This window comes from Geospiza fortis, unplaced genomic scaffold (genome assembly GCF_000277835.1).
Source record: "Geospiza fortis unplaced genomic scaffold, GeoFor_1.0 scaffold557, whole genome shotgun sequence".
NCBI classification, from domain to species: domain Eukaryota; kingdom Metazoa; phylum Chordata; class Aves; order Passeriformes; family Thraupidae; genus Geospiza; species Geospiza fortis.
In genome coordinates, this window is record NW_005054526.1 from 680,968 (window position 1) to 705,843 (window position 24,876).

Sequence of the window (24,876 nt, forward strand, 5' to 3'; positions counted from 1 at the left end):
ACAGCTACGGCTCTAAGCTTTTCTTTTTTTTTTTTAGAAAAGGAAACATGTTTGATTTGATTTGAAACACATTCAATTTTTGAATAAAAGTTATGGTGCTGGAAAACTGTTGCCATTGTTTGCATTTTTTTTCTGGGTGACTGCTGTACATTCATTATTTTTAACTTTCTGTGTACTTACAAATGTTTCCCATAATTCCCAAAAGATGAAGGAGCAGTGTTGACTTTTATCTGTCAGCAGCTTCTGCCAGTTCTTTTATGTAAATCTTCCAGATCTAAACAACTTGACTTCTCAAGCATAGTAATATGCATTATCTTTTTCTTGCAGAAGAGCAAGAAGAGCCTATTCTTTTCTTCTAGATTTTTTGTCTGTGGATAGTTTGACAGGGATTTGTTGTCATTCTTCTCCCATTAGTTTCTCCACAGCAAAAAGGTAACAAAACAAGTATGTTGTTTTCAGAGCAAAAAAACATATTGCCCTGAATTTTTATGTATTATGGTTATTGAATAAAAAGAGAATGCTTTAAATTCTGCTCTTCTCAAGCAGAGATACTATCAGAAACCAGTGTTTGCCCTGCGTAAGAAACTTTATGTTACTGGGGAAAAGGACACAGCAATAAGGAACAAGGATCCTTTAGAGATAGGACAGGTCATTCTCAACAGTGTTGCAGCGACCAGGGTATCTCACAGTGAAGGTTCATCCACGTTCATAACCTGTCTTGGCTACAAAGAGCAGATGCTGCTGGAGCACTGTTTCTAACTGTCACCATTTATATGGGGAAAGGGAATTGAGGTTAGTAGTCTTTGTAGGATAGCACCAGATATGTTACTGCTTTCTAATGAAAATGGTTTCAGCACATGAACTTGCTCTATCTGTGAAGTTTTTTCTGACAGAGATCATTGAAATAGTCTCACTATGACTTTCCAGTGGTTGGCCAGAACCACAATTTTCAAGTGCCTCTTGAGATGGACCTCAGCATTCCTTCCCTTAAAAAGATAGGCAACTGCCTCTTTCCCATGTGTCAAATGTTTTCAGGAAAAGCCAAATATGTATTTCCTCTCCCACTTGCTAGGAAGAACTCAAGAACAAATTGTGGATCAAAGTACTTTTACATGGGAAGCCATTCTAAGATGAGATGATAGAAAATTCAGGTTTGAAGAGGAAAATAAACAGGAGAGTATAAGCCTACTGCATGACCATGTGTCTTTGTACAGTCTAGATAATATTCCAGGTACTAAAGTACTCAGTTCTTCAGCTGAGTTTTGTCCCTTGAGATCTCTGGTCTTTGTGCACTGAATGGGCAGTGTAATTTCATGGGGAAAATTCTATGTCATTATATTAAAAGAGACAAAAGCATGAACTGAAATTTAACATGCAGCCTTAGTTCTTTGTGGTCTTAAGTTTTGAGTGCTTGAACTTGGTGGTGGTCTTAATGCTCTTACAATATAGTTTTGTTAATGTGTCTGTCTGGTATGGCAGGCATCAGAGGGAGCTTTGCTGCTCATTCCTTATGGAGTGACTGTAGCAAAAGTACCATGTAAATTTTGACTAATAGCAAAAGTACCCTGTAAATTTTGCTAATACATACTAGATGTATTAGCGTACAGCTAGTCACTTTACACTAAATTATATTGTTAGTGAATTTTCACTCTTTCTCAGTTAAAAAAAGCCTAGTGTGCTGAAGTTAATAGAAATCATGGCATAAATATCCTTGGGAACGATGAGGTAGTTTGTGGGAAGGCAGCTGACAACAGTTCTAAGGAGATACTTAGTTAATCATAATGCCAGTGAGGGAGGTTTTGTTTTGAGAACTATCAAAATTTTGTCTAATAAGGACTTCTATGTACCACCACTAAAATCTGGATGTTTAATGGCAATAATAACATTGAAGCACCGGGAACTTGAGATAAGTCACAAGATGCAGCTGCCAGTGGAATGTGCTGTTTGTCCTGTCGCCAGCACTATCCATAATACTCTTGAGCATTTAGTGGTATATATTTTCCTTCTTGATAGTATGTATGGTTTCATGTCAAACCACTGCCAGAAGCTGAAATTGTCATTTTGTGTCTCTGAGGAGAACTAAGCAGGCCGAGTTACTCAAATTCTTGCAGATCTCAGTTCTTTTCTAGTCCTGCAACAGCCATCCTGAAGGAAGGGGAGGGAATATAACAAGCCTCACTTAATGAAAAAGGCAGTTCTGCACTTTATTGGTTCAGCTACGTGGTTGACCCTGTCCTGTTCCTTCCCTTCGGTCATCTCTATCATCATCTCCTTGCATGTGGTGGTGCAGTAACTCAGTACCTACATCAGAGCTTACCTCTCATCTGCTGGTATCTCTCTGACTGAAAACTGCTGGCAGGGAACCTGCAGATGTCAAGAAGACAGGAAAAACAGGTGTTAGCTTATTAAAACATTTTTTTTTTCTCTGTCATTGGAATCATGCACTGAAATCCATGCTGGCTTGTTCTATTTGGAGATGTTAACCTGTCCTTCCATTTAAAGTGATGCTCGTGGGGAATGTGAGAACACTACTACTGCTATGCTTCTGCATGTCACGCAGGGCTTAGGCTGATCCCTGAGAGTGAAGGGTAAGAAGGAATTATTCACCAGTCTGCCACGCCTGAGAAAAGCATGAGAAACCTCAAGCTGTGCCAAGGCTCCAAACCACTTGAGAGAGGTGAGATGTGCCTCTCCTGGAAGCCAGCAGTGTCAAAGTTCCAGTGCTAGCCTATTTGGTTTTCAGCTCCAGCTAAGTGTATCCTGACCCACACTCTAACCTCCTCAGCTTTTTGAGTGCCTCCTCTACTTAGAAGCAGAAGGACATCTTTTAGTACATTCTTGCTTATTTCTTATTTTTTTCTTTCTGTTTATCTCACAGATCCTTGAAAAAAGAGTTGAATAAGCAAGTGGTTTTCCCACCCTTGCTTGCTTTTTGTGGGAGGGAGTTTCTTTTGCAAAACTATGTATGCATTATGTATGGCATTACGCAGTGTACTTCATGCCAGCACATTTTACTTAGTTAATGATTTTTTTTCCTCAGAATGGTACTGCTCATGTTTTCTAATCATGCTAATAATAGTTGTAAATAGTTGCAGCCATTACATTCAATTCTCTTTGGAAAAAGAGTATTGCAAAAGCTCACCCATAGAGGGAAGCAGAATACTGTCTGAACTATAGGCTGCTTTTAAAAAATTATCCATGCTTCAGATGAATTCAACAAAGAACATCTGTTGTCTTAATTATAGCTTCTATTTCTAAGAAGTATGTTCTGTAGCAGATGAGAAAAATGTCTGACAGCTCATAATTCATAAAGTTATTGAGGTTTAATCTGATAGAATCTTATGAACAGAGTTTCTTCCCAGTACAGGCATTATCACTTCCCTTTCAACTGATGATAGAAACAGGGCTTTATGAAATATTAAATTAATAAGTGTGAAACATGATTATCAGCCACTATTGAAAGTATTAAACTGTTATGAAGGAACATAGTTCTCTATACTATGTTGCTTTGTGGTTTTGTTTTTCTGCTTATCTCTGCAACTAAACTTTCCTCAAGCCAGACACAGTATTCATTTTTGTGACAGAGAAGGGTAAAAAGATCCTGGATTTCTTTCGGAGAATTGGTATCTTACTGAGTGAGACTTTCAATATCTAATCAGACTTTTTCTTCCTAGTCCTGCCATCTATTCTTGAAGAATTATTTTCTTGTACTAATCTGTATTTACCAGGGCTTGTTTCACCCCTTTTCACATAGCTGCCCCTTGTCCTTTTTAGCCCTGAGAGTGCAGCTGGCACAGCTTCATGAACGGGATGAAGAGAGGAATTAGTTCTCCTGGCCCGCAAAATTCCCTGCATAGTCACTATGCACATGATACTTTATCAACCAGAGCATTGCTTCCATGTGTGCTGATAACCCTGGGAAGCATCTAGGCAAAGTAGGTCTCAGTTACAACATTGATTTATGCAGGTAACTTTGTCTTTTTGACAACTATGTGTAATTAGGATAAAATGAAGTAACATTCAGATTTTTTTCTGACCATTTTAGATTTAGTGGGTTGGACTATAAATGGCCCAATCTTAATATACGTGTGTTTACCCTTCTGAAAAAATGACTGCCTTATTCTGTTAAGTGTCATAATATTATGACAAGTTTTGTACATTTTTCTATAAAAGTAGGTTCAAGGTCCCTTTTTCAACTGTATAGGTTATGTTGTTAGTACCTATCTTGCACAGAGGAATCTGGAGATGTTGGCTTTGTTTTGGGCAGTAAACTGGGACTGATGAGTCAGTAGATCATGCTCGTGAGAACTGCTGTTTTCATCCTTTTGGAATAAGCCCCTTGGATAAGTTGTTGTCACTCGGTGTTACTGATGTAGGATCACAGCAGAACTATGAATGCTTTACAAAGATATTTGAAATCTGAAAGTGTATTGCCAGAATACTGTTTTGCCATGAGGGTTAAATGTTGTCATTGATGCCCTTGAAAGGCTTTATTCAGTTCTGTTTTATTCAGATGATCCATCATTGAAGACAGAGAAAAAAGAGGAATAACAGCAGATGTAATAAACTGTTTTCTCAGTACAGATCTGTATTTCCTGACTAAAATCTTCAGTGTTCTGTTAACAGGGAACATGTAAATCAAGTTACCACTTTGTCCTCCAGTTCATACCCAACACCTGTTAGCCAGTGGAAGAAGCAGACTGTACTAGGTACATAATATTCAAGGATTATAAATGGTAGTATTTTAATTCTGCTTTGCAGTTGTACCCTAGTAATTTAAAGTCACCAGCAGGCATCATTTTCCATATTTCTTTTCATAGCTCTGGGGTCATTCATATCACAATAAATACTGAGTCTCAGACATTTTTTTGCCTCTATAATAAATGGACTTTTTCTGAGCTCAAAGGCTCATAGTGTTGGTGGGCATGTGCTGCAATACTCTTCACCTGTCTTCAGTTCTCCTGAGTCTAGTCTTCTCTACTGCCAAGGCTTCTGTGATATTCTGAGTCTGCACCCTGCCTGACTGATGACATCTCACAAAAGTAAGAGACAAGTAATAGTTGGCAGACTTATTAAGCCGCTTGTAATGATGTGTCAAATTCATGGATGCTTAAGTCTCTTTAATATTTTTCCATGAATGGTGTTGTGTTTTAGAAATCTTTTTAAGGAAACCAGTACTGGCGAAACAGCTCTTCCTCCTGACACTTTAAATGGCGATTTCAACCATTTAAAGTAGCACTTAACTGTAGCCAAACAAAATCATCTCAGTAGGGACTAAGAGATATTCTCTACCAACAGTTGCAGCTGAATTTGCTATCTGTTGCAATCCTTGATTTATTTAAGACACACAGTAACACTGACTTTCTCTTCACTCTCACCTTTTTGTCTTTCATCTTTGCCCAGTGAAAACCCTTTGCTAATGGCAGTTGGGCAGTTCTGAACATTGTTCTTTTGGTAAATACAATTAGGTTATCTGAAAATGCAAATGTCAAGGCAAGGTTGAGCTCTTCAAATCTCAGGGTGAGTTGCTCTTTGTTATTTAATTAATACCAGACTTATCTTTTGTGTTGGTCTGACACTGAACCCAAAGCACAGATCTCTATGGAAAATTTCTCCAGAGTTAAGAGCTGAGAGGTTTTTTTAGTATTTCATACTGTTGTACTGAAACTTTTTGCAGGAACTCACTACTTTTTTAGACTGTTAAGAAACATTTAGTAGATCACAGAATTCCCTTTCATTATGAGTTAAGTGTTTTTTGTCAGTAAGGCTCCTTTCACTCAGACATTTTGTGAGGCTCATGTGACCTTTTCTTCCCCAGCTGATTACAGCAGGTGCTGAGAGGGCTGTGATGGCTGAGGCTCAGCATCTGTATCAGCTGACACCACAGGGCCAGGAAAAGCTTCAGGTTGTGCCATCATCTGTATGATGGTGTACCTCCTAGTGCTTTCCACTTTTCCAGGGTCTGAATTTGTGTTTCCGTAGGCATGGCTTTTGGTGTGTTCCCAACACAATCTCCTCAAGCTCTGCTGTCTCTGATGTGGGAGTCACTAGCAGCCAGCGCCCTGGAGGAGTACATGGGACAGCTCAATACATACCACTGCCTGAAAGGCCTGCAGAACTGCCAGACAGCCCTCATTTCCAATGCATCTTCACTGGAATTCAACATTGTATACTGAAAAGCTGTTGAATTCTGACAGTATGGATCCTCATTGAAATTCAGATTCTGTTTCAAGGAAGATGGATGATAATAGGGGCGCATTATTTTAATTCCATTTCCCATACCTAGTAGAGTAGAGTACATAACTGCTGAAATAATAGTATTTCAATCAAGAAAGTAAGCTCCTGTGTTTCCCAGAAATTCCAATAGCAAGCATGGGTGTTGAACTATGTAAGAAACCCCCATTGTCCGCAGCTGGTAATGCATTATACTGATGGTGCTGCTGGCAGAAGTATTTTAGGTGCTTGAGCAGCCATCATTTCTTTACAGTTTGTTGTCTATTCTTGTTGGAGCATTATCACAACTTGCTTGACCATGATCCTTACCTTTGCATTTCTTCTTCTGCATTAATTAATATGCTAATGTTTAATATAGCTCATTTAAGTACTGGCAAAACCTTTCATGTCTGGAGTTATTGTATGACTTCCAAACAAAGGACCTGTGTAAAGCTACAGAAAATCATTATGATAAGAGTATATCTGCATGCACCATAAGTATTGTGATCATCTTAACACCTGAGCTCTCAAGTAGAAGACTTTTATATAGAGCTGTGCTGTCATCAAAAGTGCAAAATGCGTGCACAAACTTTACTGCCATTTCTGGAAAAATAAGAACATTCTGGAAAAATAAGAATATTCATGGAGTAGTCTTAATTCAAAATTAAATTCAAGTAGAGTTAGTATATAGTTCCTGTAATTATTTAGAAATTAAACTCCCTTTCATGCTATCTACTGTACATTTTAAGGGGTTTTATTATATATGTTTTTAAATTTCATTCTTCTTCTAGCAGTAATGAAAGATATGTCTCAGAATCATCTGAAGCCAAATTGCGGCTTTAAATTTCCACTTGTCGTTGCCAGGTACTAACTCTATATCTTTTTACTGAGAACCCTTCCAAAAGGTGCAGCTGTGTGCTGGTTTCGTCTTGCACTTTGTAGCTGTGCTGGCAACCCTTGAATGTAAGGTATGCTGTCATCTCCCACACACTGCCATTGCCTTAGAGCTGTTCAGTCCCGTCTGTAACAGGGAGAAGGAAGAGTTTGCAGATTGGAGAGAACTCTTGATTTGTGGTTCATCTCATTGATTCTCACTGTGGCAAGGTAAAAATAGAGCTAGTGGAAAACCCAGCTTTTATCAAGTGTTATCAGAAGCTTCCTTACGATCTGGAGACCCACTACTAGACCTAGGAAGAAGACAGTTTTGAGAACCATTATATTTTGGAGACCCTGGGATTAAGGGAAGAAAAAAAAAAGAACAAAACAGAGACATTTGGGGGAAAATATTGTTTTAATGAAAAACTGATACAGGATTTTAGCAAAGGCACGTACAAATTTGCTCAAATCCTTTAGAGTGGATATGGTTCTTCGAACATCTTTGCTGCCCTACAGCATTCTTCAAAGAAAAAGACTACTTTGAAATCAGGTACTAAATGCAGGTTGCATGTGAGGTTTTTTTCAGTTGTCTTTTACTAAAACTGACCTATCTAAAAAGTCTTCCTTTCCCACTGCAAATCTTAACATGCATTCTGGGTTTTCTCCTGGTACACGTAATCTAGAATCAGGACTTCTTTAATCATAACTTCTATTCTGGCTCTTGAAGTAAAAAAAAAATTATTTTTCCAGAAATTAGGTGCAGTTTTCTTAGTTTAGCTGCTGAGATTTCCCCTCAGCATTTTGAAACTGAAGCACACTGTTCCCAAATTGGGCTGTCTTCTCTATAAATGTAATAAAGTGGCTTCAGTTCTTTGAGTACTGTTGAGTTTTTTGGATTTTTTTTCTGACTACATGTGTCTTGTAAAGCCTTTTGCCTTTAAACAAACTTAATTTTCTATTTTTGTGGAAAAGGTGGGAAATTTGAAGCAAAAGTCAGTATGATATGTGTTAATTATATTGAAGGTGACACAGTGAGTGGAAAATCCTAGAATAGGTGGGAGGTTAAATGATTTTAATTTGTTCATGCTGTCTTCGACCTGCTGATGAAGTGAATGTTTTTCTTCTACATTGCTGAGCATTGTAACTATGTGACTTAGATGTTTTCTTCTGTAACTCTGAAGCTGCTGATAACTGCAGGTTTTGGACCTGTTTGTGTCTTTTTGCTGTAGGTAATAGGTATATTTTCTAATAGGTATGTTTCTAATAGGTATATATTCTTAATAGGTATTTGTTGATGTCTTGCCATCAAGGCACAATTTGGTTAATGGAAGGAAGCACTGTGCTGCTCAATAGCCTAGACGGGCCATCCCTGAACTGCCAAGCTGTCACTTGATAAGGTCCAACTGTCTGTCAGTTTTGACTTCTATCCTCTGTCTCTATTTATCCTTCTTTGTCTCTTTCCTCTGTTTCAGTTTAGGCTGCTGACTGTGGCTGCATGTTGCCTCCATCTGGAATTAGGAAATGAGCATCTTTGTTCAGAGATGGTGCAATTTTGTTGATGTTATGAAAGAGGGAGGAATTAACTGTAACTAGCTCCCTCAGGGACCAGAAAGTTACTTTCATAGGTAAATTTATGTAAACTCTGTTCTTAAAACATATTCTTCCTCTGCTACCATGTAAGGGATCCATTTTAAGCCCTTAGCATTCACTTGAGTCTACTAGTATCTCACAATCTGAGAATTTTCATAGCATACCCTTTGAAACTACTCTAATCTTTCATTTATTATTTCAATAGATTTGTCCATATCATAAGATAGATACATAGTTTGAGGTTGAAAAGAACTATTTGATTTGAATATTACAAATCTGTTGGTCTGTATTTCAGTATGCCTCAGCAGAGGCTACTTAGAGTGCAGCATTTTCCATTTGAGCCCATCTTGTGTTCATGAAGCAGATATAAAAGAGATGTTCCGAATGGAATCTGAAAGTGATTTGAAGATGGAAAGAATTGAAAAGTCCATTTGCTCCCTGAGTAGCTTGTTCTAGCTTAATATACCTATATAACATGCTTGCATTGAATTTAGCTTAATTGGAGTGTTATACTAAATCAACTATCTGGCAGAATTTTGGAGTTTATTATGTCTACTCATTGGCCTTTTTCAGCTCACAAAGGTGCCACTAAGGAAAGAACCTATCTTCTAAAAAACTGTGCAGATGATCCTTCATTACAGTGCTGTCTGCTGTCTTTTGTTGCATTATATGAGCCTAGTTTTCGGTTTTTCTTTATTTTGTCCAGGACTTATAATGACACTAGCATGTAGACATGTTACTTGTCCTTGCAGAGTATGGTATCAGCTGTTAGAGCTCTTTGGATCTGTGGGAGTTGTTCTTATTTTCCTCAAGTCATTAAAAAGCATCAGTAGGGCAGATATCTGAATAGGCAACTCTTTTTAAACTCCTGAATGGTTATCTTCCAGGCCCCCTATGTTAAACTGTTACGACTAACAGATGTTTTTCTAATACCTTCAGTTATGAATGGGTTAGGAAAGTATTTCCATCATTACAGTACCATAATTTTCCTTCTTTTTGCCAGTATGCTTCACTTCTATTACTGCTATTGTCTTTCATTTCACTCCTCATCCCTCTACACTTCCAAACTTCTGTCCCTTCCTTGATGTCCTACTGTTTTTTAAATTTGTGCTGGTTTTGACTGGGGTAGAAGTAATTTTCTTAGTAGTAGCTGTCATTGGGCTGCATTTCAGATTCACACTGGAAACAGTGCTAATAGCACAGGGATATTTTAATTACTGCTGAGTGGGATTTATACAGTGTGAAGGCCTTTTCTGCTTCAGACCCCACTTCACAAGTGAGGAGACAGGGAGTGCACAAGAAGTTGAGAAGGGACAGAGTCAGGACAGCTGACCACAACTGACACAGAGACATTCCATACCGCAGAGCACTGTGCTCAGCAGTGCTTCTTCTGAGGGAAGAATAAGAAAGTGGGAGATGCACAAAGTGATGGTGTTTGCCTTCCCAAGTCGCCATTACCCAGTGATGAAGCCCTGCTCTCCTGGAGATAGCTGAGCATCTGCATGCCAATGGGATGAATTAATACTTTGATTTGCTCAATTTGCTTTTGTATGTGGCTTTTGATTTCCCTGTTAAACTATCTAAACCTCAATCGGCTAATTTTGTCACTTTTACCCTTCTGACTCTCACCCCTATCCCACCAGAGGAGAGTGCCTGAGCAGTTGTGTGGGACTTGGGGCTGGCTGGGGTTAAACCACGGCAAAATTGTTTGCATTTTAATGAAGTTACGTAATTCAAAACAGGGTGAATTAGCCAAAACTGTCTGTTCTCTCTTTCTCAGTTGATTTTTTTGTTGTTGTTGTTATCTCAAAGCTTTTAGTTAAGCTTTTAGTTTTCTCTTTTCATAATTTTCTGTGGGTTTTTTTCTCCTTCTACTTAGTTATCATCATTTTGTTTCAGTCTTCTGAAAATAGGGGTGGAGGGTGTGCATATATGTATTTATGCATATCCTTACAGGCACTTTTGTGTGTGTGTGTGTTCAAGAATTGCTCTCTTCCATGGTGAGTTTAATTGAGCAGAGATCACCATTGCTTAGGTAAATGACAATTTTTGCTTCAATGATTAATTTTTTGTTTATCAATCATAATCCATCAAACCATGCCAGATGGTTCTGGCAGTAGTTTATGTAAACATTTTTGTTTCCAAGTGTTAAACAGGACCACTCTAAAACTTTTGAATTATTCTTTTGGCAAAAATTGTGTATTTAGAGATAGATCGTTCCTCACAGAGCCAGAACATACCTTTAAGAGTGTGTTCTCTCCATTAAGAAACCAGATTGCATGAAAACTGACTTTGTATAAAAGCTGTGTGCAGTTTTGTTTGAATCTGCAAAGTGCCCCTTTCCAATTATACTGCTATTTATTCCTAACCAGTCCATATAGAAAAGAAAATCCGTGCTTCAAGTAAACTATACTGTTAATAGTATAATGCTTGAAAATTGAAATGCACAGAAGTTACTGAGCTTGTGTATGAGTGTGAAATACTTGTTTCTACTGCTGTTTCAGGCCTTTTTAAGTCTGTTTTACCCAATGGATCAGGCACTCACAGACAGTTATGTGTTAAATAGCTCCTTCACTTGGTGCACAGTGTATGTAAATATCTCAGACAGAAAGACTTTTTCTTTCCTTGCTTGCATTTTATTTCTGCACATCCATAGATTGCAAACTTTTATTGCGTTTTCTTTTCCTAGACAATATGGAGAGTGAATGTAGGACTGAGGTCCCTGAAAGAAAATGCTATAAAAATGGAATTGTCATAATTTTTATTCCATTTTTTTATTAAGTATGGAGTTTGTTTTATCATACAGCACTGACAACCGGGATGTTTGTTCTGTGATTACAAACTAACTAGTTGCATTACATGTCATGATTTTCATAAAAGTAGTTGCATTCATCTGCAGCTTGGCTTATTTTTCTTCTTTTTTTTTACAGCTTTTTCACTTCCAGACCTTACAGAGCAGTTCACACCTCCTGATGTTGCTCCACCAATTCTTGTCAAGATAGTAGAGACAATTGAAAAGAAAGGTAGGCTGAAGAATGATCTACCAAAGTGTTCAGTTGCTTATGTGAAGCAAGACTGCAGAACTGGATCCAGAGCTGGCATGTCCTCTTTCTAGAACTGATAATGCATTGCATTATCATCCAAAATAATCTCCTTTAAGGTTTGTTGCAGTGGTTTTTGCTCATTAGAGGCTATTTGGACTGTAGGAGCAAAACCAAAGCTTACCTCAAATGGCATTTAATAATTAATATAAGTATTATTGGAAAGTAAGGGAGAAGGGTTTGGTATTTTCCTAACGAGTAAGCACCTTTAGTTGGTTATGTAAATGCCAGCATAACATTGAGTTGGTGGCACAGGGAAAACAGTAATGTTTTGCCCCAAAAGCAGGGGAAAAAAGAAAATAATAAAATATGAAAAGGTTTCAAGAACTGGTTTTATTCTTCAGGAGCCAATTCTTTATTGCTGATCTATAATGAGCCAGACAGTGTTATTTTTATGGTTTTTTTCCCTCACCTGCTTTCCTGTGTTGATGTCTCTCCATCCTTTTGAAGCTTTCCTCTTTCTTTTACAATGTCATACTTCTTTTGCCCTATTTATATCTTCCTGGCACCTCCTCTGATGTGTCTTTCATAGTGCTGGTGAGGTAAGGAGCAGCTCTGTGAGTCCTTCTCATTTATGGGCCTTAAGCTGGGGAACAAGAGCAAAAGAGGTATTCTGATGAGAATCAGGCTGCTGTCCTTGGGGACATGGGTTCTAACATACTCCTCTGGCACTTTAAAAGAGTGTAAGCCTTTCCTGAAAGAGTAGAAGCTTGCTGATATCAGCATGGAGGGCCAGTATTTAGCACAAGTGTGCATAAGGAGCTACTGCTTTCAGGAGACACCACTGACAGTGTTAAATCTTCAGTGCTCTGCATCCCTGCATATGGTCTCTTTCCTTCTGTCTTCTCTATTTTCACTGATGTAGGAAAGTTGTAAACAGTATCTTTCATGTGAAAACACTTTACTGATGTCTTCTCTAACAATTCAGGTGAATTGTTATATCGCAATATGTGATATATACAGATACTTTCTCTGACACTGGTGTGAATCTCTTTCTTAGTCTTTTATAACTGTCCACTGGCCTTTTATAGTTGGCCAGTGGACAGTTCTACAGAATATGATGCCAGCATCTCTGATCTTCTTTGACCATCTCTTTCTGCAGACACAGCAGCTTGAGTGCACAAAGAGGTGTCTTACAGCCTTAAAAAAACAATCACATTCTGTAGTGTGGTAGGTGAAAGAATGTTGCTAGTTTATACTGTAAGTACTTACTGAACAAAACAAAAATATTTTGCATCAGGGCAACAGTCACCAAAATAGTAATGCTTTCCTGAATGCATTCTATCGATTTTGTTTTGAAGGTCTGGAGTACTCAACTTTGTATGGAGCACAAGGCTCAAGCAGCGCAGTGGAATTAAGACAAATTTTTGAGTGTGGTAAGTACAGTTCTCTTCCTTAAAGCACTAACCAGATTTTGTGGTCAGACCACTCTCACTCATGTGCTGGTTCTCAATAATATACTATTAAAAAGACATATATAAATAAAAAAGTTTTTCAACTTCTGCACTTGATATGCAAAGTATTTTTCACTTTTACAAGTTGTCTTTTTTCATGGCTCAACTGCACCTTTTTTTTAAGAGTATTTATTTTTATCTCTTGTTGTCTCACTTGTTCAAAGACTGACAGTTTAGCTGTACTGAGAAAAACGTGGTGTTTTGTTCAGAAGCGAGGTAAAGATAGATTAGTCCTGAAAGGCTGCAGGTTATTATTTTGTAAACAAATGGCCAGCTGTTTACATACAGTTCTGTGGTGCATTTTTTTTGTCCAGTAGGTGGCGTGTCAATAGCGGCCCATTATCTACCTGCTACAGAGTGATACTGAAGAAAGACAGTTGAATTAATATTGTAGGCTGAGTTCTCAGACAGTAAAATGCAACTACACCACATACCCGTTCAAGTTTCCTGAATCCTGTATATTTCCTCTTCTTTTTTTGGTATACTTAATTTCTTCTTCAGGACAGAATATCCTGGCATGGCAGCACTGTTTCAGAATGAGAGTAGGAGGAGAGTTTGACCACGACTTGGCAAGCTGGGGTGCAATGTGTGGTGTGAGCTTTCATTTGCCTAAAAGAGTGCAAAAATACAAGGGGTAGAAAATGGAAATGGTTACATGCCTTGTTGCCAAAGAGACAAAAAAAGCAAACTCACGCAGTGATTTAGTCTCCTAATTTTTAATAATTGCAAACATTAACAAAGCGAATAAGACATTATACTCTGAGTTGTCTGTTTTTTCAGAACAAAGATGCTGATTGTGGTAGGAGTGAAGAATTGTATGTGTACAAGCAGGGAGAGAAGATAGGCATGTGGTGCTAACAGCCTCATGATAGTAGCAACCTCTTCAGTATTGTGTTTATGTTTTTCAGCCTGCATAAATCCAGATTTTTGGTGGCACCAATACAATTGCATTTCTTTATTTATCTGAATCCTTCCTTAAGTCTCGAAACCGCGCTATAATTTTTGAAAGGTTTATCTGTCCCTTGAGATTAAAAACTCATGGTTTACATGTATTCCCACTTAAAATGTTATTAGTTTTGAGTAACAGAATCAGAATTTTTCCCTTTAGTAAAAGTGTCTCTTTCTGACTTCTCTTTAAAATAGGATTAGGATCTTCAGCTCAGAGCTGGTGCAGTGAGTATCCAGGTACAGGGATAGAGGCAGATCTATTTCCTCTGCCTGCTGTTTTTGAATTAGCAGAATGCTGATTCAGAGAGCAAAGTTAGCTTTGGTCTCAAAGTTGTGAACTTGCATTAGTGTGCTGTTCTGCTAGTAGTTAAAATATTCTCCATTTTTTAATTGGATAACTGTCTGTTAGCATCAACACAATACTATCTAGCTCCAAAATCAAAGCTGATTTACATCTTGTCAGCTCAGCAGATGGAAGAGTTCGGGTCTGTTTATGATATTACACCCAGAGAGTTGCAGAATAAGTATATTCTACTCATGTATTCATTATAGTAATTTGGGACATACTTCAGAGAAATGGTCAACAATGAAAATGCATGATTCAACTTGGCTTATGAAATAAAAAACAGTCAGTAAGCAGCAGAAGTAATGAAAGCTATTTCTTTAAGAATCTGTGGATTCTCTGACACATAATTGCTCTTGCAGAAATCATTCCCACACTGCAAGTTTTATATAATTTAAGACATTTATTATATCTTTTCTCTCATGCAAATTCTTTGGTGTCTGAGAAGGTTTGAGCTCATACCACAAGCTCTTTGTTGGGGAAAACAAAGGAGGTGGAGGAGCACTAAGTTTCTCACTACCCCGTCTTGGCTGCCTTATTTCACAGTATTGGTAGACACACCATTTATTTGAGTCCTCTACCTCCCTGTTCCCTTTGTTTAAAGTAGACAAACAGATTCAGTAGTTATTTTACCAAGAATCTTGCTAGATAGAAGGTTGATCAGTATTCATGCCTCCAAATTCTTGTACAAAATAAGGATCTTTTTGTATACACTTAGGACTTTGCCAGAGTTTCATGTTATAGGATGAACCCTAACCTTGCTTTCACTAAATAAGGATTTTTGTATTTTCCCATTTTAATTTTTGCTGCTGATATTCTTTGCTCCAACACTAACAAGTAGTCCTTTATGTGACACTACCAAACCTTATCCCAAGTCATAACTATCCTGGAAGGGTATCAGGTTTTACAAGATAAATCTCAACAGCTGCATAAAACACCAAGCACACTGTTCTGCACGTGTATATTTGTTTCAACTTACTTACATAAATATTTGCAGACTCGGATCCCCAAGATGTTAATCAAACTTTTAGTCATAATAGAAGTAGCTCCTTGTAGAGAAGCTGCATTTGGCCAAACCTTTGATTAGTACTTACTTCTTACACAAAATATTTACACATAAAACAGAGACCTGTTAAAAATATTCTGATGTTTCATAACATTGCCAAGATGCAGCAAGTCACTACCATTACTGTGAGTTCAGCTCTGAATTGTATGTGGCAGAAGGCCACACACAGTTATGGAAACCATTTGGTTCATCAGATGCCAAGGGACTGGGCATGGTGTTGAACTCTGTGTGTTGTTCTTCTCAAAGACGTTCTTTGGTGTCTTAGGAGTTGTTCCCCATGAACCAGATGTAAGTTAGCAATTTTTGCTTGTTGTGAGCTTGTATATTTTTTCCACTTTCTGAAGTCTAAAAAGCATGTTGCTCTTTCCCTTTAGATGCCTCTTCATTAGATTTAGAGACATTTGATATTCACACTTTATCAGATGCTCTCAAGAGGTATATCCTGGACCTGCCAAATCCCATCATTCCAGCAGCTGTTTACAGTGACATGATTTCTGTATCTCAAGGTATGATTATGAAATTATTTCAAATATCAAACAAAAAGGCTTTTATTAAAATTCTGGATAACTGGTGGTACAGCTGTTACAGAACAGCAAAAATTCTACACAACCTGGCAGCATCTCAGAAGCCATAAATATACCTTTACCCTTTTCTATGAAAACTGTTTCAGTTTAGATCTAGACGTTATTCTGCATTATTTGGTTACTTATTTAGGCAAATATAATGTAAAATATAAGGGATAACGCAGTTCTCTTCATTTTAGTAAGTAGAAATACTGTAGAAGAACTGGGGGAAAAAATCAAGGACTGTATACAGAAAGCTAATTTTTAACTTTTTATCAGTGCTGACAAAGTAAATGTATTAGAGGTCATGTAGTGCTGTGTTACATTGGGGTTGCAGATTATGAAGTGAGAAATACATGCATGTGAGATTCGTCATCTACAGTGATCATTTCAAACAAGTACAGCTTATAAGCTTTCAGCACATGGGCCAAGTATTCTGTTATATATCTCAGGACAGGATATTGTTACTGGTAACCTTCAAAGTTAGAACAGCACCTGTGAGACTTATCTAGTGCATCTCAGAATTACCCAATCATGTGTGACGCTAAACACAAGACAGACTTCTACCAGTACACTCTGAGCACATTGTGGTTTTTACCAAAATGCATATCTGTTTCCATTTGACTTTTAAATACTTGTTCTTTACTCTTCCCTGAGCATTTTTCTTATTTTAAAAGAAGATATCTTTTGGTTCTAATGAAGGACAGATTTTTTTTTTCTGTAAAATTGGTGTTTTTAAAGGAACCACATATAGTTTCATTTTACTTGAATGTTTCTGTGCTGGTTTCAAGAACCATTTATCTGTTTGCTTGCAGAAGTGCAGAGCTCAGAGGAATATGCTCAGTTGCTGAAGAAACTGATCAGATCTCCAAATATACCTCCTCAGTATTGGCTCACACTCCAGTATTTGCTCAAACATTTCCTCAGAGTTTGTCAAGCCTCCAGCAAAAATCTCTTGAATGCAAGGTCTCTGGCTGAAATTTTCAGCCCTCTGCTTTTCAGATTCCAGATAGCAAGGTATGTGGGTCATCTTTACCATACTTTGTACTGTAAATATGAATTAGTTATATACAAAATAAGATTAATTAAATAATTTTCTGACCTTATTTCTGATGTGAGGGCGTTGTGGTAAATTCTTTCTATTTTTTTAAATAATTTAAAGTAAACTTGTGTATTTCTCCTAGTTCTTACTGCCTAATCCATCTCTTGCAGCTCTGATAATACAGAACACCACATAAAAATCCTAGAGGTTTTAATCACAAGTGAATGGAACGAGAGACAGCCCGTACCAGGTAAAAAATATTTTTAATTTTAAAAGTTATATGTTCTCTTAAATATTAAAATTTAATTTAATGACAGTAAATGCTTGCAGTTTTTTCCTATTTAAATCAAACTTAATGCAAAACAAAAGTGCACAATTTCAGAGATAAGCAGAAGTTGTGTGTTTTATAGTGGTGTGCAATGTTTGTTTTATAAGAAATAGTATTTTTCATTAAAATAATTTTAGTGCCAATAGTTTGTCCAGCCTTAGGACTTTTGTTCTCTTTCAGTAAACAGCAAATTGTATTTTGTGAGTTTTTGAAGACCTGTAAACAAGTAGAATGCATATCATACAGTGGTGGAGGGGCTAATTCTTGGGATTTTATTGAACTCTCAATTTACTCCCAGGCAAATTTTCTTAGATTTGCTATACCCTATGGAGACACTATTTACATACACATATTTTTTAATCCAGATACACAAAATATTTATTTATCAATATCAATAAATAATGTAAAAAAAATTAGGAGCCCATCCAGGAAAGTTAGTTCCTACTTGTATTGCTTCTGTAAGTTAGCATCTAATTAAATCAACAAATAGTAAACACACCTCTAATTTATGCAAAATCCCTGGGTTTGAATCAAATATTCAGTAGAAGCAAGGCAGAGTTGCTAACTATGTGCAAAGGAAATTATTAATGCAGAGAACTTTACATATTAGCTGAAAGCAATTCCTTTCACAACTTATTAACAGAGAATAATCTAACAAAGGGAAGGGTGAACATTGTACATCCCATACCTTTCCCACCTCTGTAGTCAAACAACAAAATAAAGTTCATGGCAGTAGGATTTTTAGCATTACTTAAGTTTTGAAGAGCTAGAACACAGCAGAAAAGTGCTTTATTTCCTGTATTTCAGGTAGGCACATTGTATAATCCTCTTCATCAGCTAATGAAGATTAATTTTAAATGGCTAAAATTTTTGTTCCCAATACTGTGTTTGAAAGACTTTTCTAATCTTGCCAGTTCTGTTAGTTAGGAGACTTTCCCTTATATTTTGTGTAGATCTGTTTTCAGTTTGCTATTTAGTTTTGTTCAATTTTGGTGAAGTAGTTAACAGAGATTTCCAGAACTACTGTGTATTTTTCTGCCTAATGCTTTGTAACAACTAGGAGAGTCCAGACTTACAGTATTTGTCATGTTTTACTAAGAATCAGCAAATAGCTGCTAATTGTTAAATTATTGTCTTTGTCACATGTTGCAAGCCCTAAAAAGTAAAACAGATTCTAATAGTCTGAAGCTAATAGCATTTTTGTAGTTACATGTTTGCAAATGCTTTGGAGTATGTAAATATATATGTCTCGAAGCTGGTTGGGAGGTTACAAAGAGAGAGTCAACAGTTCCTTCCGTTTCAAAGCAAGAATTTTATAAGTTTCATTTAAGAGATCACTTGGTTGCTTATCTGCCCAAGTTGCTTCATGTGAGAAAGGTATAAAAGTGAAAGGTGTTGATGTTAGAACTACTAATGAGAACAAGGAATCTAGTCATTTTGAGAGTGTCATTAGAGTGCTTGAAGAAATGCCATTCTATCCACCAGATTTACATGATTTGACACTACATTAATAATTATAATGGAAGACCTGATTGTTTTTAATATTACTTCTGCATTAATTAATATAGCATGATGCAATAGTTTACTTTGACAGTCCTAGGATTTTTCATGTGATCTGTTACAAAAATAGAACTCCTTCCCTGTGCATTTAAGTCCATCATGTCTAGTAGAATGTTTTTAATAGAACATTTGCACATGTACGAATATGCTGGGAAAAAAACCTCAGAGACAAATTTTCAGGCTTTGTAGTCTGGTTAGCTAGTCTCTGCTCTCAGGCCTGTAAGGAGTTTGACTAATTTTCCAAAGTTGAATCTTACTAATATGTTCTGTAGGTTTGCAGGATTAGGTCATGCGTCCATTTCCACACCAATATCATTCAGTGACCTGAACATCTGGAGTGGTCTGTTTTTATTGTTCTCATAGAACTATAAAAAGCACTCTAAGATGTGTTTTTCAGAATTGTCGTCTTTAAGATTATTGCTTTTAGTGGCTTGATTTTCCATAAAGACTATTTAGACAGACTCTAATAAAAAGAAAATCCCAATAAAATATGCCTTCTTTATCATGTAAGTATTTTGAGAATTACAGTCTTAAATAGAACTTTACAAGTGGAGAATTAGAGAGGTCTTAAGCAGAAAGAAGTTTACTTATTGAAAATAATGTCATGACAACTAAGTGATAACAGGGAAGCTAGAGCTGCCAGGTTTCTTCTCTTTTTCACAGGCTGGAGTGATGGCTTCCTTCCTTCTTAATTCTTTTTGTTAAGATGAGAACATTCTGTCTAAAACAAGCTGTGCATGAAGTTCTAGTGGTATCTCATGCAGTATATAAATACATTAAATGTGGTGTTAAGAGATAACCAATCTGAATAGCAGGCAGATCTTTGCACAGCTGTGGGTTTTTTCCTTACCACATCACCCACTAATTATACTTGTTACCTGAAAACACTAGAAAGTAAGCAGCTGGACCTTACATCTTACTGTATTTTAAAATTTGTATCTTAAATTGGGCATCTTCAGTTGGACATCTTTTAGCTAGAGTGGTGCTTCTTGGATGTCATAACATGAATAAAATAGTTACTCCTAGACCATTACTTGACTTACCACATAACATGTGGATTGGGGTATTTTTTACTGTCATGGTGTTCATCAGCAAACTATAGATTCTAGTTTGTGGATTAAAATAGTGCTTAGTCCTACACAAAAATACTAATTTTAACAATACTTATTAATAGAATCGTAGATTTTTGTGTAGCAGATGAAGACAAGTAATGTTGCAGGAGAAATAAGGCTGGAAAAAATGAGATCAATTTTCTGATTCTTGTTTCATTCTTCAAGTTTGTCGGTAGGAAAGACAAAAGATGGTGAGCAAGGCAGGTGATTTTTGTATCCCATCTGAACATCCCAGCTTGATGTACAGCTGCACAGACTTTAAAGAGCACAGTGAGAAACAAAGTATAAGCCTCTAAGTGTGCTATCCAAAACAGTACTATTAGAAGAAAATATCCTAATTGTAACTTATATTTTAGCAAATAGTGCTGCTCAGGTCTCACAGAATCTCACACATCATACAGACTTGTGAAGGTAAATAGGCTATATTAGGCTATATTTGTAGGTATGGAAGACTGGGGTCATTTTTCAGTTAATTGTCAAGGATCTTAGAGGCTCCTGGTTTTTCTCCCTGGAGGTGGCTTGCCCTGGATGAAGATCCCAAAGCTGCCCATAGTAGGTGTAGTAAGGGCTCAGAGCAACAGGGTCTGTTTAACACTCGTAGCTGCGAAAGCAGGCCACACAGAGAAAGTTGGAAAGTAATTTTGAGTGGGGAGTTTAGGGAGACAGGAGTTCCTTTCTGGAGCTGGAGTGTGTGAGAATAATGTCTGTTTAAGGAAGGCAAAGAGGAAGTGGGATGTGGCGAGAGAGCAAGGGGATGTGGGGAGCTCATAGCACTGCTGGTGAAGAGCAGAAGAGGAGCTACAGCAAAGAGCTGCCTTGTATCAATGAATCAAAGCCTCCAACAGCCTGTGCACTGACTAGAGCTGAGCTGCTTTGTGTGGGCTGCCTATCCCAGTTTATTCCTGCTTCCCAGGCTTGTATGTAACATTGTAAATAACAGCTCAGACTGAAATACTGCAGCCTGAAGAAGCACTTTTTATTACTCAGAGCATCGTATGCAAGAATGAGTGAGGTAATAAGGCTGCCTTACATGTAACTGCTCACTTGTTGGGAATGAGGTGAAAGTCTTGGTAGCATCACCAAGGTGCATAAACTTTGCTTTTGGCTACAAAAAGTATTCACAAGAGCGGTGGCATAATAGCTAGAGCAGGGCAATGTGAAGGCTGATCCAGTTCCTCCTGGAATTTGATCCCTCCTCAAAGATACAATGCCTGTTGATACAGGCATTAGCCTAAGACCACAGTCCTGTCAGTAGTGTCCTGGGGACATAAACAAATGTGTAGGAATGCTATCAGTTGTCAGAACTTATCTGCATCATGTCAAAGTCTTGGCTGGACTGCCAGCAGCGCCGAGCGGGGTTTGAAGCAGGCAAAAGGCTGCGAGTGCCAGGGACAGCGGACGCGGTGCCCACGGCGGCCGGGGGACCGTGTGCATCCGTGTCCTACCCAGCAGAGGGCTCCCCTTCTAAGCTAATAAAAGCCAGGCTTTATCCCCGACCTAACGGAAACCACAGTGCTTGGCTAACCACCATACTTCGGAATGCTGTATCCTTGGTTTAAGGTTTCACACAAGCCAGTGCTTTACGTTTCTCAATAACTAATTGCAAGAATTTTATAAAAGTGAAACAATACGTGCAACATTATTCGCATTTTTACAGATTGTTTTGTCCATGTGCAGGTATGTATGTGCAAAATGTGGGAGCCTGTCAAAACTGCTAAGTTCTTTTCCTCCTTCAGACATAATATTTTAGGAAAAAAATATGCTGTGTTAATAGAAGAACACTGTAAATATGACTGCAAGGAATAGTAGGCTGCAAGTGAAATGGACACCACTCAAGATTTTGAAATTTAGATAAAAAGAAAAGACTTGGCAATATATCAAGGAAAATACAGGTGTGTGCATGCCAGTATCTCTTTTTGACAAGATACTTGTATCTCTCCTGCAGGATAATGAGGAACTCATTATCTCTGTGTGGGTATCTGTGCTTTTTTAATTGATAATGTGAACCAAGTTTGCATTGTCTTTTCTCTTCTGACTGTATACATCTGTATTATGGTCCTAAAAACCAAGAAATGTTCTCAAATCCTTCTATAATTTTAGCAGTAAAGTATATAAAGTACTATCTGAAGCTAAATTAGTTCAGAAACACTGGTTTCCATCTCCACTTGAAGTAGGCTGTACCTTTATGACTCTGCAGATTTAAATTATATTTAGAACTGACAATTGTTCGAGTAGGCAGAGACTAAAACTAGGGAAGCAAGGGATTGTTATAGATGAAGCCAATCAATCAAGTGCAAAACATCAAAATGTACTGCAGATATTTGGGATTTCATTATTAGGTACAAGTGGTGTTTCATAGTGTAAGAGGATTTTGGTATGTGAAGTATGAAGAAGGCAAAAATTTTTTTATACTATTTGACTGCCTTGATGAGCAACTAGCAATCTCAAAGAAATTCTCAGTGTTTTTATTAGAAATTCTCACTGTTTGCAAGAAGTGATAGGGAAATATTAGTCCCCTCCTCCCCTTTTGTTATTTCCTTTTGGAAGTTTAACTGGCAAAGAAGATAACCTCTGTGGGCTCTTCAGTTGCTGCTCTGTTCTTTTAGCAATTTTGATCTCCAACAAACACTAATGCAAGGAAAACAGGTTTAACCTTAGCTCCTCCCTTTTTGTACAGTCCATTTTCCCACCTGCCTGCCCAAGAAATGAACAATCCTGATGTACTGGAAACCACCATGGATACAGACAGATTTTTTTTTTTTATATATATATTTTTAGTATATAGGAAATTGATAAACATTCTCACAGCCTCAGACTAAGGGTCTTGAAGCAGCATCTATATTTGTGATCCAGCATGAGCATGTACAAGGTAATGCTGTGCTTGCCGGCAGGCTATTTTGCTTGCACAAGGCTGCTTCTACAGATACAGCTCTTTTCAAGGAAAATTTTTATTCTGTTTTTTTTCTGCAGTTAGCCACTTCCTGTATTTGGCCGTTCATGGTGCTTTTCTCATCTTCAATGCTGCATGCAGCAGCCAGTGATAGGGACTATTTTAAAGCTTCTTACAATGGTCTTCTCATTTACTTAGCTAAAATGAGAAAGTTAGCTTTGCATTGGCCACTTGTTAGTTGATGACAACTTTTACTTTGAATCTGGCTCCCATCCCCCAGCTGAAATTCCTGGCTCAGCAAATATTTGAACCTACCCAAGTTAATCATGAAACTGAGATCTTTATCTGAGAGGGACGTGCAAGCTACTGAGGGTGGTGGTTTCTTTTTTTTCTTCCACAGTACTGAAGTCAGGTTCACTTTTTAATGATGAACCAGAGTAAGTGGATACCTTCTGCACAGCACAGAGGTTTAAGCTGTTGAGAGAGAAGGCTTGGATTTTCTCACTGCAAGTTACAAGTCTTTTAGGGGGTTTTATGGAACATTAGTTGGAAAGCACAGCAATTGCTTTTTCTTCATTGCTTCAGAGAAGCTTCCTAGTAAATGGAGATATTAGGGTTTATTTTTAAAGAAGATTTTTATAAGAGGAAACCAATATTGGATTGTATTTTCGACTGTTTTACAAGAGAAATTATTTGCGATGCATAATTTACAAAGTAAGTGATTTTGAATTTCTGTGGTTTTTTCATCATCTTGTGGAAGTATTATACTGTAACTGATTACCAGGTAGAGCTTTAAAAGTTTTAAGATACATGGATTCAAGTCTAGTACTCAGTACCTCTCCAGGTTATATACAAAATGGGTAATAGCCTATCTGCCTCCTCTGTCTTTTCTTGCCTGCAGGCTAGGCTAGTCTGAACTGAGCACTAACCTGATTATACGAGTTTGTTCAGTCCTAGATTTGGCCACCAGTGAAACTCTAGGGAAGTAATTTTTCCTGAAAGTCTTTATTCAATGGAATAAAAAAAAATTACTGATCCCATATGAGACCTAAAAACAACGATGCAGTTCTTGTAGGAAATCTTTGTAGGTTAATTTAAATAATTACCTTGGCAAGTTAATTGTTTGGGTAGCAGGTAGGTTAAACCCTGAAGTTTAGCATTTAGACTTATGTGTGGGGTGATTCTCATTTTGGAAATTGAAAGAATCTTCGGAGCTTATCTACCTCAACAGGAAGGGGAGAGTCTACTTCAAAATGAAGCTTCTTAATGTACAAAGCAAACTAGCTTGCATCTTTTTGTATGTGTGTGTAGTCCAGACATGCTCTTGTATGTTGATGTTTGTCTGAAAGGGGTAACCTGCTCATGGGCACAGACAGTGGGGAGGTGAGGAGGGGCGGAGTGCAGGGTGAAATATTTGGAAATCATATAAATTGTGTTGATTTTTTTTTAATGTGAGATAGAACACATTTCAGCTGTTCCACAATTTCTTAAGGTGTAAGGCACAGATAGTTGCTACAGCTAGTTTTCGTTGTAGTTATTTTTGGTCTCTGGTTTTCTTCCCCCATAGATTATAGTGAGTATGTTGCTTTACATAGCATTCTGCTCTGAAGTTAATAGTCTATTCTGTCCATGTTTCTTCCAAGTGGTCAGAGAGAGTTATGGTCAGTGATGAGGGGAGTTAAGATAGAATATTTCTAAATGGTTGGAGTATGCTGCTGACCTAAAGTCAAGGGGCAAAGGAGACACTGACAAGAGACTCTTGCTTTTAAAAACAATTAACTTGATAAATA

The 24,876-nt window shown here is 37.5% G+C and overlaps 1 protein-coding gene across 1 annotated transcript in view; it reads left to right on the plus strand.

Annotated features, from left to right (window-relative positions):
* The window catches only part of PIK3R1 (phosphoinositide-3-kinase regulatory subunit 1), a 54,329-nt gene that overhangs the window by 15,991 nt on the left and 13,462 nt on the right, over positions 1-24,876 (plus strand). Inside the window, exons 2-6 of the mRNA XM_005429139.2 lie at positions 11,610-11,702; positions 13,082-13,156; positions 15,966-16,097; positions 16,970-17,171; positions 17,367-17,446. Coding sequence (XP_005429196.1) covers positions 11,610-11,702; positions 13,082-13,156; positions 15,966-16,097; positions 16,970-17,171; positions 17,367-17,446 — 582 coding nt within the window. The remainder of the gene's footprint in view (positions 1-11,609; positions 11,703-13,081; positions 13,157-15,965; positions 16,098-16,969; positions 17,172-17,366; positions 17,447-24,876) is intronic.